Here is a 19,384-nt window from a genome sequence, read left to right on the forward strand (position 1 = left end):
GCATCTCCTCTCCCTATTGGCTAAGGCTTTTACACCTGCATTGTGAAGTCATAGATGAACATCCTGATTACAGCAACATAGTAACATGATGGCAGATAAAGGCCAAATGGTCCATCCACATCATTCACTGTCTCCTCCTCCTCTCCCTATTGGCTAAGGATCTTTACATTTGCATCTCCTCTCCCTATTGGCTAAGGCTTTTTACACCTGCATTGTGAGGTCATAGATGAACATTCTGATTATAGAAACATAGTAACATGATGGCAGATAAAGGCCAAATGGCCCATCCGCAGCATCCACTATCTCCTCCTCTCCCTATTGGCTAAGGCTCTTAACATTTGCATCTCCTCTTCCTATTGGCTAAGGCTCTTTACACCTGCATTGTGATGTCATAGAACATTTTGATTATAGAAACATAGTAACATGATGGCAGATAAAGGCCAAATGGTCCATCCACATCATTCACTGTCTCCTCCTCCTCTCCCTATTGGCTAAGGATCTTTACATTTGCATCTCCTCTCCCTATTGGCTAAGGCTTTTTACACCTGCATTGTGAGGTCATAGATGAACATTCTGATTATAGAAACATAGTAACATGATGGCAGATAAAGGCCAAATGGCCCATCCGCAGCATCCACTATCTCCTCCTCTCCCTATTGGCTAAGGCTCTTAACATTTGCATCTCCTCTTCCTATTGGCTAAGGCTCTTTACACCTGCATTGTGATGTCATAGAACATTTTGATTATAGAAACATAGTAACATGATGGCAGATAAAGGTCAAATGGCCCATCCACAGCATCCACTATTTCCTCCTCTCCCTACAGGCTAAGGCTCTTAACCCTTGTATTGTGAGGTCATAGAGCTTTATGGTTATAGAAAGTGTTCAAGGCTTGTGTGGTTAAGGCTGAGCTTAAATGAATGGAACAGGGACAGCAACAAAACTCATGGAAGCGGGATGGGAAAATTGTGTTCCTTCAGGGATGGGGAAAAATGTGTCCCTGTGTCATTCTCTAATAGAGAGCACAAAGCTGAGCTGTGCCATATATGTGATGGTTTCTGTTCACTGGTACTTCAGTATTCTCTGTCTCCGCAAGCAGATGGATGGTCTCTCTTGCTCCTGGTTTCATCTGTTTGGTGATTGGATGGCATGCGGTAGCTCTGTCTGACTCCGCATGACTCACTTCTGCTCCTGTTTTAGCACTGCTAAGTCAGCTGAGCTAGGGCATTATCTTCCTGGGTGCCAGTCCCCTACCCATCCCCTGGCCCCCGGATGGTGTTTCCACTGTTCTCCTACTCCCTCCTCACCATAAAAAAGGGAATGTTGTGATCCGGGATGTTCTCAATGCTTGGACTTTTCACAATTAGTGAGTACATGCTCCCTTGTTTCCCTCCTGCAGTCAGGACTCTCTTCTCATGTGGCATTTAATGTAAATCATGTTTTATTGATGCACAATCAGTAATTACACACGACAAAACAATGGTTCAACAAGATCGAGAATACCAAGAGTACAACAAACAGGTTTTTCAAAGAAACCCCAACTCCCCCCCACTCCCACTCCCAAATGCAAACACACTCCTCATCCCAGAACCCCCCCCCCCCCAGGAACCCCTATCCAGTACCCCGAAGATAGCAAAAGAGAAAAAAAAAAAAAGGAAAAGCAGAGAGACTGCTGAGCCAGCTGTGTTCTTATGCCGCTCAGCAAACACCAAAGAAAATAACCCTGCCCCAACCCCGCACACACAGAATCGAGCACCTCGCCATCCTACGCATGGCCAACACTCACTCAACCATCCACACCAACCATCCACACTCATCCAAAGTGGCATTGAAAACCCAACAAATGCTATTCTCGTCGGATTCCAGGGGTCTGGTGGCACTTAAATGTGGCTTTCCCCTTTCTCTGTGCTGACAGTCGGATCTAGGGGCTCTGCTTTTCCTCCCACGCTGTTTCTCGCGGTGGCTCTTATCGGCCACAGGTCCTTTGATGGGAAGTCCAGCTCTCTCTAAAGGGGGCAAAGTTTTTCTAGGATGGTGGTCTTTCTGGATTTTTTTTAGATAGTCCTTGTAGTACTCAGGGCAGGCAATGGTATTCAAGCTCTTCAGGTTGAGCTAAGTTTTTCCTTTGGTTCCCTTTAGGTGTGTATTAAGTAACAGGAGATAGAGTTATTTGGGGGGGGGGGGAGAATGAGATCAACTGAAAATATCTCCAGCTAAGTCTTTCCAAAACAACTTTCGATATCACAGTGCATTAAAGGTGACGTATCCTCTCAGATTCTGCTTTTTATGTCATTGTGAAATTAGATGATTGTTTTCATGGTTAGGTTTTAGTTGCTCTTGTTCTAGTCTAAGGAGGTTTCCTACTGGGCTTCACTCATTTTCAAAAATGTTCTTGATATTTTGTCTTAAGTAATATTTTTCTATTGGAAAGGGGGGGATGGGATTTGAGATACTGCTTTTCCGTGGTTACGATCATAGCGGCGTACATTTACAGGTCACTTTTTTGAATTTGGGACAACGGAGGGTGAAGTGACTTGCCCAGAGTCAAAAGTTCCCCTGGTTCTCTGGCCTCTGCAATAGCCATTAGGCTACACTGTAATATCTAACTGGTACAGGTGATAATTCAATCAAGGTGCTCCGGACGCGGCAGGAGCTCAGGGCTTTCCAAAATCCAGACCCACTGCCGGGTTTTGGAAAGTCCACCCGGACAGTCCTCTAAAAAGAGGTTTCCCGTACGTCTGGTAACTCTATAAAGGGTCAGATTTAAAGATCTTACTATGTATACAGTAAAACTTTGGATTGCAAGTAACTTGGTATGCAAGACAAGCAAAATATTTGATTAAATTTTAACTTTATATACAAGCAATGTCTTGCAATACAAGTACATACAGTATACACACATCACAACTGAGCCGATGGTTCTTCTCTCTCTGACGTTTTGGGAGTGTAGTGACTGTTCTGAATGAGTGAGGTCTTGCAATACAAGTACATACAGTATTTTGTATTAAAGTTTTGGGGTTGTGGAACAAACCGTCTAAGTTTCCATTATTTCCAATGGGGACATTCGCTTTGATATGAGTGTTTTGGATTACAAGCATGCTTCTGGAACAAATTATGCTCGCAAGCCAAGATTTTACTGAATGTGGGAAGAGTGGGAGGTATAATAGAGTCATTTAAACATCTCTGTGGCACAAATGCATGTCTGAAAACTGACCTTGCAAATGCATTACCCCAATAACTCCTGTGCTTGAATGAGCAGGCTCCAAACCTCAGTGAAGCTGGACCATATCCTCAACTGGTGAGCAGAGGGCACGGAAGGCTTCGGAGGGGCTGATCAGCCGGCAAAACCCCCGACAGCGAAAGCGGATTTAAAAAAAACAACTTTCATGATTCATTCAGGTAAAAGGAAACCAGTTTAAAAAAAAAAAAAAAATGAGAAAGTCAGTGAAGGCTGAAAAAGAGGGAGCTCGACCAGCAGGCGGCACTGCTGATCCTCGCTCACTTTTTTATTTCATTGATTTTTTTTTTTTTTTTTTTCTGTGCTGAAGTTTACTTGTTAAATCTCCACGCCCCTCTGAGGCTCTTTTTAAAAGGCCTAGCAGCTTGCCTTCAGCTTTCTTGGTGCGGCTCACCGCCATGGGCCTCACCCTGCCCTCTGAGTCTGCCCTCACCAGAGCTCGCTGAGCACGGAACAGCCACTGACAGTAAGTGCGGCTCATGTATTCCTCCACACATTCTTCCCCCCCTCCATCCCCCTTATGGTCTGTCCGGATAACTATCTCTACCTATTCTCTTTTCTTGACGTGACAGGGCATTAAAATTCACCTCCTTTTCTCCCTTTCACCTTCAGCTGTTTATAAACGCACATATAGGTACGAGGGGGGGGGGGTGCTGAAACGTTCTCAGCCCAACCAAGAAGAGACTGACGTGGATATGGTTCAATCAATGATCCGAAACGATGTCAAAACCCGAGAATTTTGTTTCCACACATTGACACGTAATGAAATAAGAGAACTCTCTTTTCAGCTACAGTGACAAAATAACGCTCAGAATTTAGGAAGTTGGTTGCTTGGGCTGAGAACTTTCCAGCACCCCCTCGTACAGAGATATGGATAGATTTGGTCATTTCCTTCCCAAAGAGGCTGCTTGTTGGTGATGTACATTTAGGGTGCCGTTGAACATTTTGTGCCAGACAAGAGTCGCTTTGCATTCATCCCTCCCTACTGGATACCTAAACGCAGTCATATGGGGTGCTTAAGTGCACTGTTCCCCCTTTCCTTACTGACCACCTGTGGCAGCCCCGCAAAAGGGCCTACAGAGGATCCTCTACCAGGGGTGCAACAGATTTGACCGGGGGGGGGGGGGGGTTGCGATTACTTAACCACTTTGTGCTTTTATAGAGCTACTCCACAGACCAATATAACATCTAGTCCATGTTTATTAAAGCTCACGTTCTAATTGAACCACACGAGACTGGCGAGGGGTGTCAGGAAAAGCATTGATTTTAGAAAACATGGACCACTCCTGCTACAATGTCAGCCTCTCGCTGAGTATCTTTGTTCAATAACCTATATCTTCCCTACGTTTTCTGTCCAAACAGCACTTATTCGAAGCGTGTTTATGAGGGGGATCTGGTTTTGAATTTGTTCTAAGAAAAGCTTTGTCGGCCAGTCAGTAATGCATCTAAAACCTTTCAGGAGATCAGTGTATTCAGGTGCTTTTTCTTATGTGCCTGAGGGCCGAAGATGTCTTTATGTGTATTGTGGGGGTGGGTTCTGTACATCTGTCTTGTTAGCCCTGAATCCGCAGTTTGAAAAGGAGAGACAATCAGTTTGTGGGACTTCAGGGGATCTCCACTGAGCAGCCAGATCATAGATTGGGGATTTGGGCCGAGCCCTGGGAGTTACCGCACCGGAGGACCGGGGAATATTTCTTACAACACACTGTGTTGGGAAATTAATCTTAGGCCCTGCCTTGACTGGAATAACACAATCCCTCTTGTTCCCGAAGAGGACAGAGCTGGTTGTGAGGCAAAGGAAGGACATTTGGAGCCTCCCCTTCCAATTAACCCTTTCTATACTTAACCTTAGCCACTTGAGAAGGGAAATTGTGCCTAATCATGTCCAATAAATGAACTAAAATGGTTTTACCCAGATCCCTGATCAAAAAACTGCTCCAGGCCGCAGCAGCCTGGGACAGTTCTTATTTTACTTCATGCCACTAATTTTTATATAGAAAGCTCACATCCACAAAAGTTTGAGTGAGTGGAATATGGGAGGATGAGGGGGGGTTGTATTAGATCAGAAGTTGGCCTTCCACGACCAAATTAGCATGGTAGTCAAAAACTGTTTCTGGAAACTTAGGATGATCAGATCAATAGCCAAGGTTCTAGATCCCGCCGCACTCAATATCTTTATTCACTCTTTAATTATATCCAAATTAGACTACTGTAACTCGCTTTACAAAAGCATTGCTCAAAAGGAAATAAGGAGGCTATGAATAACGCAAAACACGGCAATAAAAATCATAACAAACTCCAAAAAGTACGATCACGTTACCCATTACTAAAAGCAGCTCACTGGCTTCCAGTCCAACACAGAATATCTTACAAATTAGCACTTCTAACGTTCAAAATCGGACAGTCAAAATGACCAGCCTTTCTGGATAGACTCCTCATTCCATAGTCTACATCACGAACTTTGAGATCAACAAATTGACATCTTCTTGTCGTTCCTTCTTTAAAGATAATTAATAGAAGGCAAAATGAAATATTCTCGGTTACGGCAATGGACCTCCGGGAAGAAACAGTATTAGAACGATTTAAATGTTCATTAAAAAGTTTCCTTTTCATTGATGCTTTCGGGAATTAGCTTAGCTTAAAATTAATTGTTCGTTATGCTCCCCCATTAATGCAGTGTTCTCAAAGAATAAACCAGCTTTAACTACCAGGGTCTCCCTTCCTTAATGTTTTTCCCCTAACTGTTCCTTTTCTTTGAAATTAGTAGTTCTACACCTCTCTCCCTCTCAGTCAAGTATGACGTCCGTAGTTAGTCCATAGTATGTTTTTGATGTGACAAATTTTAATGTACATCACTTTGAATTTATTATAAAAGTGTTTTTTTTTAATCAAATTTTAATAAAAACTTGAGGGCGCAGGTAAACAGTGACAGAATTAAAAAAGGTGAGAGAGGATCTTTATATAGCAAAAAAGCTGGAATAAAAGAACAGGACGTTTCCACACAAAATCAAAATACAGTATGCATGATTCTCACACTTTAGAGGGGGGACCTGGTTTGGAGTTGCAGGTACAACCCTGGACAGGCCGGACGAGCCGTGCTGACCTTTATCTGCTGTCATTTACTGTAGGGTCAGTATTCAAAGCAAATCCGGATGTCTGGTAACCCTACGCTTAACTGGTTATCGCCAAGCCGAAAAAATGGCTGTTTTGGGGGGTGTTCTGGGGACGAAGTCAGCACTTGGCCAGTTATGTGCTGTTATTTATGGCCAGGTTAACCGTATAAATAACCCATAGCTCGTTAAGTATTGAATATCGCTGCGCTTTAGCTGGCCCCGCAAACTGTTAATTCAGTGCCGAAGCCCGGACATAGCTCAGCATTGAATTTCTAGGCATAACATAGTGGCGGTCTGCAAAACACCGAGGAACTGATTCTGGAAACGGCACCATAACTTAGGCCTAACTTCATTGTTTTAATTGACATGTTAATTGACCACATTGTTTAAAATCAATAAAAAATCATTTAAAAATGGAGGAACTGCGTTTATAGTAGTGGCCAAGGTCAAAGTAGGCATGGGTTGGGCTGGAAATGACCTTGGATGCTGTTAAGTGCAATTAGGGTTACCAGGCATCTGGATTTATCCGGACATGTCCGGATGGCTTTTCGAAAACCAGTTTCTACCTTGAGACCACGTCGGGTGACATACGCATGCATGTGACCTCATCGCATCATACCTGTGCATGCTCAGATGCCCTCTCAGCGCAGCTCCAAGCACGAGAACAGGTTGAGGGAGCGGAGCTGGGGGACGAGGCTGAGGCCGAACGGGACGTGACTTGGGGGGAACAGGTCAGGGTTGGGTGGGCCTGGGGTGGGGCTATGAGTCTGGATTTTACAATAGTAAAATCTGGTAACCCTAATCGCCATTCCCTGCCTTTAATGTAGTTCTTTCAAAACCCTGGTCTACATTACCGGCACCTATGTTTGTTGGTAGCCGCGATTCGGGTATAGAAGTGGAAGATAACATTTTCCTTCTCAGAGGCCCCTCAACCACAAGGGGGCACCCGCTCAAACTCAAGGGCGGAAAATTTCACGGCGACACCAGGAAGTATTTCTTCACGGAGCGAGTGATTGATCAATGGAACAAGCTTCCAGTACAGGTAATCGAGGCCAGCAGCGTGCCAGATTTTAAGAATAAATGGGACGCCCATGTGGGATCCCTAAGTGGGTCAGGGTAAAACATTGTATAATATTAAGGGGAGGGTCTATAGAGTGGGCAGACTTGATGGGCCTTGGCCCTTTTCTGCCGTCATCTTTCTATGTTTCTAACGGCGACTACGCGTGATGGACATGTGGCTAGTGTTGTTTGTGTAGCCGCTTCTGGCCCTAGGTTACTGTGTAATTATCCTCTGAATTCTATACAAGGCGCCTTGAGTAGCGTGCGCAACGTAATTGAATAATGAGCCAATCAGCAACGATATGTAGCTTCTTCCCAATTGGTGATAATCTAAATGTAAGAATGGAAAGATAGGCATAGCGTCAAAAAGGGGGCAGAGAAATGGTAGAATCGGGTCGGATTGGGGCGATTTGTGCCTATCTTTAGGTGTGAGGTTTGGCATCATGTTTGCGTTGGTACATATGGTTGCGCCTGTGGTTATGCTCCTGGGCGCTACTCTATAAACAGGCTTTTTGGGCACAAATTTTCTAGGCACAATATATAGAATTCAGTCTTATACGTCCAGAAGGGGGATGGTGGGGATGGGGAGGGAAAGTGCAAGTGTAAGGAGGGGGGGGGGGGAGGAGAATTAAACCAGAACTGGCTGAGCTTCTCTAAATGAGATGGAGCCGGATCGTGCTAGCTCTGTTTTATTCCGATCATCTTTCATTTTCCCCTCCCCAACACAATAAGAAACATATGAACTGTCATACTGGGACAGATCAAAGGGCCAACAGGCCCAGTATTCTGTTTCCAACAGTGGCCAACCCAAGTCCCAAGTATCAGGCAGAAGCCCAAAGAGTAGCAACATTCCAAAGCTGGGATTGTGATGTCATAATGCCTCATTCCACCAATGTCTAAGAGCCAACCTCAGCAGTGATGTCACAATGGCTCATTCCACCAATGCCTAAGAGCCAACCTCATCAGTGATATCACAATGGCTCGATTGTCCTATACTTGGCTCACAAAAAAAACATAAGAATTGCCATACTAGGATAGACCAAAGGTCCATTAAACCCAGTATCCTGTTTCCAACAGGATGTCCCAAGTACCCAGCTAGATCCCAAGGAGCAAAGCAAATTTTATGCTGCTTCTCCTAGGAATAAGCAGTGGATTTCCCCAAGTCATCTCTTGAATGGCCTATGGACTCTCTTTCAGGAAATTATCCAAGCCTTTTTTTTAAACCCCGCTAAGCTAACTGATTTCACATTGTCCGGCAAAGAATTCCAGAGTTTAATTACATGTTGTGTGAAGAAATATTTTCTCTAGTTTGTTTTGAATCTACTACTTTTGTATTTGCATTTTGGAGATTTCAGTTGGTGTAACTACTAGATCTTTCCCATTCCCCTTACCAAAGTCTGGGCCCTGAAGCCAGCGAGAGAAGATGACGAATCCTGGTCATGTCAACACGCCCTGCTGCCACTGCCTTTGAGAATCTAGAGCAATGATTTGGGTGGAGATGAGGCAGGGGAGATTTTTGCTGATATAAAAGGAAAGAGTAAAGCAGCTGAAAGGCAGGGCCTCCCAAAGGATGACATGTATGCCTAGGAAAATATTAGCAAGTAAGAAGAATAAATTGTTTTACTGAAGTGAATAAAGTCTGTGGTTAATATTTGTTGCTTAATATCAGCTGGAGTTAATGAATGACTGTGTATTCACAGGATTTGCATTGGATGGGAAGAACACGACCTACCTGAAGGAAGTTATGAATTTACATAGTATTTCCTATCCATCGAACTGCGCTGTGGAATTTCCCAACTGGAGTCAAAAGCCATCAATCGGTAGATGCGACTCTGCCGATACCTGCTCTCCAGACTGGAGCATGAGTCCCGGGCACAGTTTGGAGAGTGAATCTCCTCGTCTAATCCTTGCGCCCGTGAAGACCAATAGACCCAGGGGCTCCATCATGAGCAAAACAGCGGACTTGGACCAGGGCCGCCCACAAGAACCGCCGGGCTGTGCCGAGTCCCTAGACCAGAACGAGGTGCAGATGAAAGTTGACTTTTTCCGCAAGCTGGGCTACTCTTCCGAAGAGATCCACGTTGTCCTCCAGAAACTGGGCTGCCATGCGGACACAAATACGGTACTGGGAGAGCTGGTAAAACACGGTGCGGCTGCTGCAGAAAAGGAGACATCGCTTGAAGATGCTGCTGACTTGTGTTTGCTGCCCCGTGGGGGTGCTTCTATTAAAACCCCTTTGCCTCTGCCCCCACCTGAAGAGACAGAAGTCAATAACTTGAGGCCAATTGTGATCGACGGCAGCAATGTTGCAATGAGGTATGAATTTGGAGTATTTAACTCTCAAAATCAAATAGTGGTTTATTTATTCTGTTTTCTATACCATTCTCCTCAGGGAGCGCAGAGTGGTTTACATTAATTTATTCAGGTACTTAAGCATTTTTCTCTGTCGGTCTTGGTGGGCTCACAATCTATCTAATGTACCTGGAGCAATGGGGGATTAAGTGATATGCCCAGGGTCACATGGAGCAGCATGGGATTTGAACCCACAACCTCAGAGTGCTGAAGCTGTAGCTTTTACTACTGCACCACTCTAGAAATCAAAATGTAGTAAAAGGGAGCCAAATGTAGGACAATCAAGCCATTGTGACATCACTGATGAGGTTGGCTCTTATTGGTGGAATGAGGCATTATGACGTCACAATACCAGCTCTGGTTATCAGAAGCTGAAACTTTTCACAATATTTAGTTGTTCAGTTTTCTATACTGTTCTCCGGGGGGTAGGGGAGAGGGGGGGGGCTCAAAATGGTTTACTTGACTTTATTCAAGTACTCAAGAATTTTTCCCTGTCTGTCCTGGTGGGCTCACAATCTGTCTAGTGTACCTGGGGCAATGAGAGGATTTAAGGGTCACCAAGGAGCAGTGTGGATTTGAACCTACAACCTCAGGGTGCTGAGGCTGTAGCTTAACCACTGTGCCACACTCTCCCCTTATTGCAACTTTGTAATAGGAAATTTTAGGTTAATTTTTAAAGCACGAAACTTAAAGAGAATTTGGCATCATTGTACAACTGTTGCAAAGGGAGTATACTGGTTTTAATCATCCTTGGTTTTCCCATTAATCCTCTTAAAAATGTAGCAATAAGAATATAAGCATTTCCTCTGCTGGGTCAGACCAGAGGTCCATCGTGCCCAGCAGTCCGCTCACGCGGTGGCCCATCAGGTTCAGGACCTGTATAATAATCCTCTATCTATAGCCTTCTATCCCCTTTTCCTTCAGGAAATTATCTAATCCCTTCTTGAACCCCAAAACCGTACTCTGTCCTATCACACCCTCTGGAAGCTCATTCCAAGTGTCCACCACCCTTTGGGTGAAGAAGAACTTCCTAGCATTGGTTCTGAATTTGTCCCCTCTTAACTTTTCCGAATGCCCTCTCGTCCTTGTAGTTTTCAAAAGTTTGAAGAATCTGTCCCTCTCCACTTTCTCCATGCCCTTCATGATCTTGTAAGTCTCTATCATGTCCCCTCTAAGCCTCCGCTTTTCTAGGGAAAAGAGCCCCAGTTTCTCTAATCTTTCAGCATATGAAAGGTTTTCCATACCCTTTATCAGTCGTGTCGCTCTTTTCTGAACCCTCTTGAGTATCGCCATATCCTTCTTAAGGTACGGCGACCAAAATTGGACGCAGTACTCCAGATGCGGGCGTACCATCGCCCGATACAACAGCAGGATAACCTCTTTCGTTCTGGTTGTAATACCTTTCTTGATAATACCTAGCATTCTATTCGCCTTCTTTAAGGCCGCTGCGCACTGTGCCGAAGGCTTCATTATCTTGTCCACCATTACCCCTAAGTCCTTTTCTAGGGTACTCTCACTCATTTCCAGCCCTCCCATCGTATAGATGTACTTTGGGTTTCTGTTTCCCACATGTGTAAGACTTTACATTTCTCTACATTGAATTTCATCTGCCATCTCGCCGCCCACTCTTCTAGTTTGTTCAGGTCCCTTTGTAAATTTTCACAGTCCTCTTTTGTCCCAACTCCACTAAATAGTTTGGTGTCGTCTGCAAATTTTATTACCTCGCACTTCGTCCCTGTTTCTAGATCGTTTATGAATACATTGAACAGCAGCGGTCCGAGCACCGACCCCTGTGGAACACCACTTGTGACCCTCCTCCAGTCAGAGTAGTGGCTCTTCACTCCTACCCTCTGCTTCCTACCCACCAACCAATTTTTGATCTATCTATGTTATAAAGTCATTTTAGTGCACAAGAGGCAATAAGACATGTAAAGTGGCTTCTGTAGAATCAGATGAAGCGTAAAATTATGCATGCTGGCCTTTACTGTAGGCTTTACGGAAGGGGTGTGGTCTGGGCAGAACTCGGGCACAGTTATGACGAAAGCACATTGATTTGAAAAATTGTCAATCGATGCACGAACTCACATGGTTTTCCTGCACCCGTTGACATTGATGCTGCTGGATTTGCATTTTATGGCGATACATTGGTACCATCTTGCCCAATTAACCTAGGCACTTTTCGTAAAATGACCCTTGATATGTTTCTTGAAACCTATCCAAAATCATCTTGTTTGTCCAGGAAATGTTTCTCGTCTTCAGATTATGAGCTGAGCCATATTTCATGAATTTTATGGATCGCCCTAAAGCTGAAAGTTCATAGATGCATTGAGGGCAAGCCAGGGCCTGTTCAGTCTGGTCCTGATCCCAATAAATGAAATGTGATGGAGTGATATTTACAGTAGGTTACAATGAGACATTCTTACTTGGCTGTGAACAGAGAGGTTCATCCCACTTTTCAGATTTTCATTTCCTCATATTTGTCTGGGAAAACTCCTCAGCTTCCTTCTACAAATCTAATGAAAATCCAGTTGGTTTTTGGGAATCTACACTGAATCTGTCAACTACAAATCCTTGCATACTATCTGCTTTTTTTTTTTTTTTTTTAATATTCTGCATATCCTACAATTCTGTGTGGATTACAAATTATTCAGGTCCTCAAGTATTTTTCCCTAACTGTCCCAACGCTCACAATCTTATCTCATGTATCTGGGGCAATGGGGATTAAGTGACTTGCCCAGGGTCACAAGGAGCAGGGCGGGATTTGAACCCACAACCTCAGGGTGCCAAGGCTCTAACCTCTGCACCACACACTCCCCTGCTTGAAATTCAATGCAATTTTGATGATTCACAGAATCCATATGTAGAGATGGAGGTTGCTGAGAGTTTTTTTATTAGTTTAATGCAGGACTTTTTTTTTTTTTTTTCCAGAGGGCACTCAAGGGTACTGAGTAATGGCACATTTTCCAATGTCCGCTAAAATTGACCCGTTGCTTCCAAGAATTAATGAAAGAGCCCAGGCTTTTTGTAGCTTCTATGTCTGGTTGCAGGGGACCTAACCATTGTGGGACTAATCTCGGTGCCCGTCACCTGTTTTACCTCATAAAAAACAAACAAATGCAGCAGTGATTCAATGAACTCATAAGCTTCTTGCCAGCTCTAAACAGTTAGACCTATCTCTCTTTGCGGTTAGCTTTGCACGCTGTCTGCTCGTCTTGGAAATAGTAGCAGATGAAAACTGTCAGGTGACTCCTTGTAATACTGGGAACAACAGTTCTAATTTACGCCAAAAGGTTTTTAGCACTGCCCAGCGCTGAACGCTCTGCATTGCTCCAACGCTCAGCATTTAGGGCCCCGGCCGGCACTAAAAAAACTACATGACGTCAAAACTACAAATTTACGTCCCAAACAGATCGCTGAGATCTCAAAGAGACGGCTCGCGCTACCACCTGGTCGTTCACTCGGAACTGAAACAGCCCGCAAAAGCTCTTATTCACAGTTTATACCCAGATTCTGGCCCATCGTCCCCACATCCATTAGATCGCTAGACAATCTACGGAACTTCAGGAAGGCCGTGAAAACCTTCCTCTTCACAAATCCAGCTCCTTAATGTCCAGCGCTACTCACGGGACCTAAACTGCCGACCACCAATCATGTACTCGCTTACAACATTAAAACTTTAGTACAATTCTGTTCTGTTAGTACAGTGAATGCTGTCCTAAATCTATACTAGGCCACGTAATATCTTCTACGAATGCCACAAATTTGTCTAAGCTATGTCTGCCAAAAATGTCTTTCAATAATTTTGTCCTTCAGTACTTTGAATGTACCTTTGTAACCCATTCTGGGCTCCTTTGGAAGGACAGGCTCAATAAAGGAATGAATAACATAACATAACATTATACTTATAGACCACGTTACCAAAAAGTTCTATGCGATATACAAAAGATTATAAACATTAAACATAATCGTATAGTTGAATGAGTCAACTAGTCAGGTATTTGGAGAAAAGATAGGTTTTTAGCTGTTTTCTAAAATGTCTGTAAGAAACAGCTGTGAGCAACAATGATCGAAATTTTTTTAATGAGAAGCTGCCTGAGATGCTACAGAGTGATTTAGGGATTTCTTGCTTTTACAACCTTTTACAGAAGGGAAATTAAACAGAGCATGAGTTTTTTCTACTGCATTTGTGCGTAGCTATGGAAAAACTATTAGCCAGGTAAGTAGGGGCTGTACCATATAAAACCTTGTAACAAAAACAGCCCAACTAAATAAAATAAAAAAAATCCATTTTCCACACTTTTATAAAAGAAGGGGGAGGGATAAATTTCTACCGAGAAAATGTTGAAAACTCAAGCTATAATTTACACACTGATGGAGCATGTTATCAATGTGGGCGTATTTTGCCACTAACGTATGCTGTTATAGCTCAGGTCCCGTCTTATGCAACGAGACCTAGTTACTAAGAACTGGGGTAACCCGCAAAATAAAATGGCTTAATGGTAGCCGCGTTGAAACCTCCCCCCCCTTCCTAAATTTAAACAAATCCAAATAATATGGAGAAGTGTAGAAGATCAATGAATTATAGCATACATTTGGGAGGTAACACCTTAAATGGAATTTTGGAAGCCTGCAGTTCGCCAAGATTATGTACACCCTGAAAGGAAAAGTGAGACAATAGGAGTCTTTCTGGACAAATTCTTGGATTTGGCAGAGATCAACTAGTGGGGCACTAGGAGAGATGTGGGTTCAAAATACACCACTGTTCTCATTAGCGTAGCTGGTTTTAAGAAAGATTTGGACAATTTCCTGGAGGAAAAGTCCATAGTCTGTTATTGAGAACAATATGGGGGAAGCCACTGCTTGCCCTGCACTGGTAGCATGGAATGTTGCCACTCGGGGATTCCACATGGAATGTTGCTACTATTTGGGGTTCCGGAATCTTGTTACTCTTTGAGATTCTGAAACGTTGCTACTCTTTGAGATTCTGGAATCCTGTTACTCTCTGGGATTCCGGAATCTTGCTATTTGTTGAGATTCTGTATGGAATGTTACTACTCTTTAGGATTCTAGAATCTTGTTACTCTTTGAGATTCTGGAATCTTGCTATTCTTTGAGATTCTGGATGGAATGTTACTACTCTTTGGGATTCTAGAATCTTGTTACTCTCTGGGATTCCGGAATCTTGCTATTCTTTGAGATTCTGGATGGAATGTTGCTACTCTTTAGGATTCTAGAATCTTGTTACTCTTTGAGATTCTGGAATGCTGCTACTCTTTGGATTTTGGCCAGGTACTAGTGACCTGGATTGGCCACCATGAGAACGGGCTACTGGGCTTGATGGACCATTGGTCTGACCCAGTAGGGCTATTCTTATGTTTTTATGTTCTTAAGATATATAACTCAATCGTTGGAATTTGGTTGCAGATTAATGCCTATTTGTAGACCGTTATGAAAGAGCAGTACATGAACAGAAGATGGTTGATTTATACTTTCTGTATGCCTGAGAAATAAAACATTATTTTTTTAAAAAGGAGAGGTAGACCAGGGGTCAAACTATGAATAATTAGCCACGTAGTTCAAACCACATGGGAACCACTCAACCAAACTGATGTACAGGTAGTTCAAAATGAATATGCGTGAATCACATTTGCATGCAATAGACATGCCTGTACAGATATCTCCTGCAAAGTCGTAAAGGCTACCTGGATCCCGAAACTGGGTTACGAACCATTGACATTCCTATCTTCAGTAAGTCTTCTTAGTTCACGGTGCAAGCATCGTGTACCCTAGTATTTTAGGATGGTATTTAAAACATCACTCAGCTCTCCTTTTCATCCAAAAACATGTAGCATGTGAACATTTTTATTCTATCGTGAAGGAGACTGTGGAGCTCATTTTCAAAGCACTTAGACCAGGGCTAGGCAATTCCGGTCCTCGAGAGCCACAGACAGGTCTGGTTTTCAGGAAAGCCACAATAAATATGCATGAGGTAGATTTGCATCTCAAGGAGGCAGGGCATGCAAATCCATTGTGGATATCCTGAAAACCTGACCTGGCTCCGGCTCTCGAGGACCGGAATTGCTTAGCCCTGACTTGGACACAAAGCGAACTATAGGTTTCTATGGTACTTTGTGGGTCCGAGTGCTTTAAAAATAAGCCCCATTATATCAAATGAAATTCTGTCTAGTCCTACATCACATTTTCTTTAGGTGGTCAGACAAGGGACCAACATGTTTTCTGAATAATTTACTGCCATAGTGCTGGGGAAGGTGGGGGAAAAAGAAAAGAAATATTGAATATTTTACAGGACAGAAGTGAAAGGAGACTGTATTTATGGGCGTGAATCGTGGCAAATAAGGACTTTGCTTGCCTCGTTGACCGGGAGAAATTTTTTTAAAAAAATCTTTATTCATTTTAATAACCACCATCAACGGCCTCTTTTGCAAAACAGCCCCGAAGCCCTTTAAATCTCTATGGGCTTCAGGGCCGCAAGTGCAACAGTTTATCAAATAAACAGCACCTAATTCTTGTAGGAGCAGGGAGCTCCGATCTCCCAGATTTACTGCGTAAAAACTATGACACTGCGTGCAGGAAGAGGGCATTCCTTTGGACTTCGGAGTGGGTCTTTCCCTGTCAGTCTTCTGCACACAGTGAGATTGACGGTTATTTCTGTCTACGTAGGTGGATTCGTTTTTCCGAGACTGAAGATGGGACACTTTCTTCCTCTCGTCATAGCCCTGTTGATGTGGGTTGTTCAGAAACAAACAGACAAAAAAAAAAAAAAACAACCAACCCCCACACACAGGAAGCGTGCATCACTCCCCGGCTCACAGACTGAAGGACTCCACGGCCTTGGCCGAGGCGCTGCTTCCATGTTAGCAGGAATAAAGAGAGAAGAAGGAGAAGACTTGTCTCCCTTTCTCAAATGCCGATCCTTGAGGGCCACATCCAGGCCTGGCTTTCAGAGTAACCAGAAACTGTACAAATTAGTCATCCTTGTTCGTTTTTTTTTTATTATTAATTTGAAAAATATCACAAGTAATACACTTGTTACAGAAATACAGAAAGTAAAAAAACATCAATAGGAAGCAAAATTATAAATGTGGCATTTCAATTATTATCCTTCTTAGACCACCAATTTGAAAAGAGGGAGATCCATAATTCCATGGAGAAAAAAACAGGCAATCTATTATTAGGAAAGCTGACTAAGCTAAACAGCCCAAATTATTTTCTTTCCAGCAGATCGAATACATTATTTATCTCTAGAGATCTTTTTAGGGTCCAGAAAGGCTCTTAATTGTGATGGTAAAAAGAAAGTGTACTTAATCCCCAGGTAACGAATCAAACATTTACAAGGATATGCCACCAAAAAAGAAGCCCCCAAACTTTTTGTCTCGTCGCGCATAGCCAGGAATTCTTTTCTGCGGTCCTGTGTTATCTTAGATACATCGGGGTAAATCCAACTTCTTTGTCCTGAAAAGTGTAGTTACTTACCTGTAACGTAGGTTCTCCGTGGACAGCAGGATAGTCAGCCACACAACCATATGTGGCTGACTCATCCTGCTTGTCCTAGGAGAAAGTGTAGTTACTTACCTGTAACATAGGTTCTCCGTGGACAGCAGGATAGTCAGCCACATATGGTTGTGTGGCTGACTCATCCTGCTTGTCCTAGGAGAAAGTGTAGTTACTTACCTGTAACGTAGGTTCTCCGTGGACAGCAGGATAGTCAGCCACACAACCATATGTGGCTGACTCATCCTGCTTGTCCTAGGAGAAAGTGTAGTTACTTACCTGTAACGTAGGTTCTCCGTGGACAGCAGGATAGTCAGCCACATATGGTTGTGTGGCTGACTCATCCTGCTTGTCCTAGGAGAAAGTGTAGTTACTTACCTGTAACGTAGGTTCTCCGTGGACAGCAGGATAGTCAGCCACATATGGTTGTGTGGCTGACTCATCCTGCTTGTCCTAGGAGAAAGTCTTGATATAAATTCCGAAAGTAAAGTTTCATTATAAGATTTAGGTCTTGTTCAAATACAAAGGAGTCTAATAGTGACCCCTTTCTTTAATGTCAGCAAAGGATTCCTCCAACACTGCCGTCAAATTTTCTTCCACCACCAAATTCCCTCCTTCAACAGGCTTAGACGCGGCACTAGATTTGAGGATTTCAATTAGGTATTTTTTTTAAGTAATCGAGAGGACCTAAAGCCGGTGATTTTGGAAAATTTAGTATCCGTAGATTTAGCCTCCTATTAAAATTCTCAAATTGTTCCAATTTTAAATGAACATAAGTCTTATCTTTAACGTTCATATTATTTCCTTGAAATCTTTAACTTCAGTTTTAATACAGGCTGTTTGTTCAGCAGATTCATGTTTGATCATCCTTGTTCTTTTTTTTTTTAACTTCTTTATTCATTTTTTAAAATAGAATCGTGCACAATAAATGATGCATTTACATAAAATATTAATATTACAGCACAGTAAACTTGTTAAAAATAATGACAAAAATTATTTCCCCCCCCCCACCCATTTATCCAGCTGACCAACAACTCATAAAATTACCTATAAACAACCTATCTATAACTCTTAAACAGTGCCAAAACATACCCCCCTCCCCAGGATGTGTATGTTTTCCTCAATTAGATAAATAAGTCATCCTTGTTCAAATAATTCCCAGCATCTTGTTTTCTCCTTTTGGCCGCCGCCACCTATTGGGCGGAAGGTTTCAGTATATTGTCTACAACAGGGGTAGGGAACTCCGGTCCTCGAGAGCCGTATTCCAGTCGGGTTTTCAGGATTTCCCCAATGAATATGCATTGAAAGCAGTGCATGCAAATAGATCTCATGCATATTCATTGGGGAAATCCTGAAAACCCGACTGGAATACGGCTCTCGAGGTCCGGAGTTCCCTACCCCTGGTCTACAAGGACATCCAAATCTTTTTCTTGGGCGCTGACCCCCAAGGTGGACTCTAGCATCTGGGAACTAAGGTTTGAGTTATTGTTCCCGATGTGCGTCACTTTGCATTTGTCCACATTAACCCCCGTCTTCTACGAAACCGTGCTAGCGGTTTTTAGCGCAGAGAGCCACACTGAATGCTCCCGATGCTCATTGAGTTCTTACAAGCATCGGGAGCAGCGCGGGCCATTCAGCGCGGCTCCACACACTAGAATCCGCTAGCACGGTTTTGTAGAAAAGGGGGTAAATTTCATCTACCATTTGGATGCCCGAAGGTCTGCCTGCGATTTTATGAGCTTTATTTATTTATATCCCTCTTATCCTACAATTCTAAACATATAACGTCATAAACCATGGAATAATAAAATACCCAACCCTAAAATTACAGATAAAATTAATACTAAACTATTTAAAATCAAGTGATAGCCGTAAAAAAGAACTAAAAGCAGATGTAATGTAATGTAATTATGAGCAAAATATTGTGTTCAAATAAAACAGTTTTCACCATTTTCTTGAACCACAGCAAGCCCAACACTTGTCTTATCTCACAGGGCAACGAATTCCAACATAGCGGCCCTCGTACCATCGGCATAGTATTGCGGTGGCTAGAAAGCCTCACCACGGCAAAGATGGAGTGGCCAAACACGACCTATCTGCCAACCGTAAAG

The 19,384-nt window shown here is 43.1% G+C and overlaps 1 protein-coding gene across 2 annotated transcripts in view; it reads left to right on the forward strand.

The window, feature by feature from the left end:
- The first annotated feature begins 3,258 nt into the window (after positions 1-3,258).
- ZC3H12A (zinc finger CCCH-type containing 12A) overlaps positions 3,259-19,384 on the forward strand; it is a 50,062-nt gene continuing 33,936 nt past the window's right edge. The window contains exons 1-2 of one of the 2 annotated variants that reach the window (XM_033955868.1): positions 3,259-3,398; positions 9,110-9,725. In XM_033955868.1, the coding sequence (XP_033811759.1) occupies positions 3,386-3,398; positions 9,110-9,725 (629 nt within the window). In that variant the 5' untranslated portion in view covers positions 3,259-3,385. Of the gene's footprint in view, positions 3,399-3,600; positions 3,704-9,109; positions 9,726-19,384 lie in introns of those variants that run through there. The other variant, XM_033955869.1, reaches the window with a different exon arrangement.

This window comes from Geotrypetes seraphini, chromosome 8 (genome assembly GCF_902459505.1).
Source record: "Geotrypetes seraphini chromosome 8, aGeoSer1.1, whole genome shotgun sequence".
Taxonomy (NCBI): Eukaryota; Metazoa; Chordata; class Amphibia; order Gymnophiona; family Dermophiidae; genus Geotrypetes; species Geotrypetes seraphini.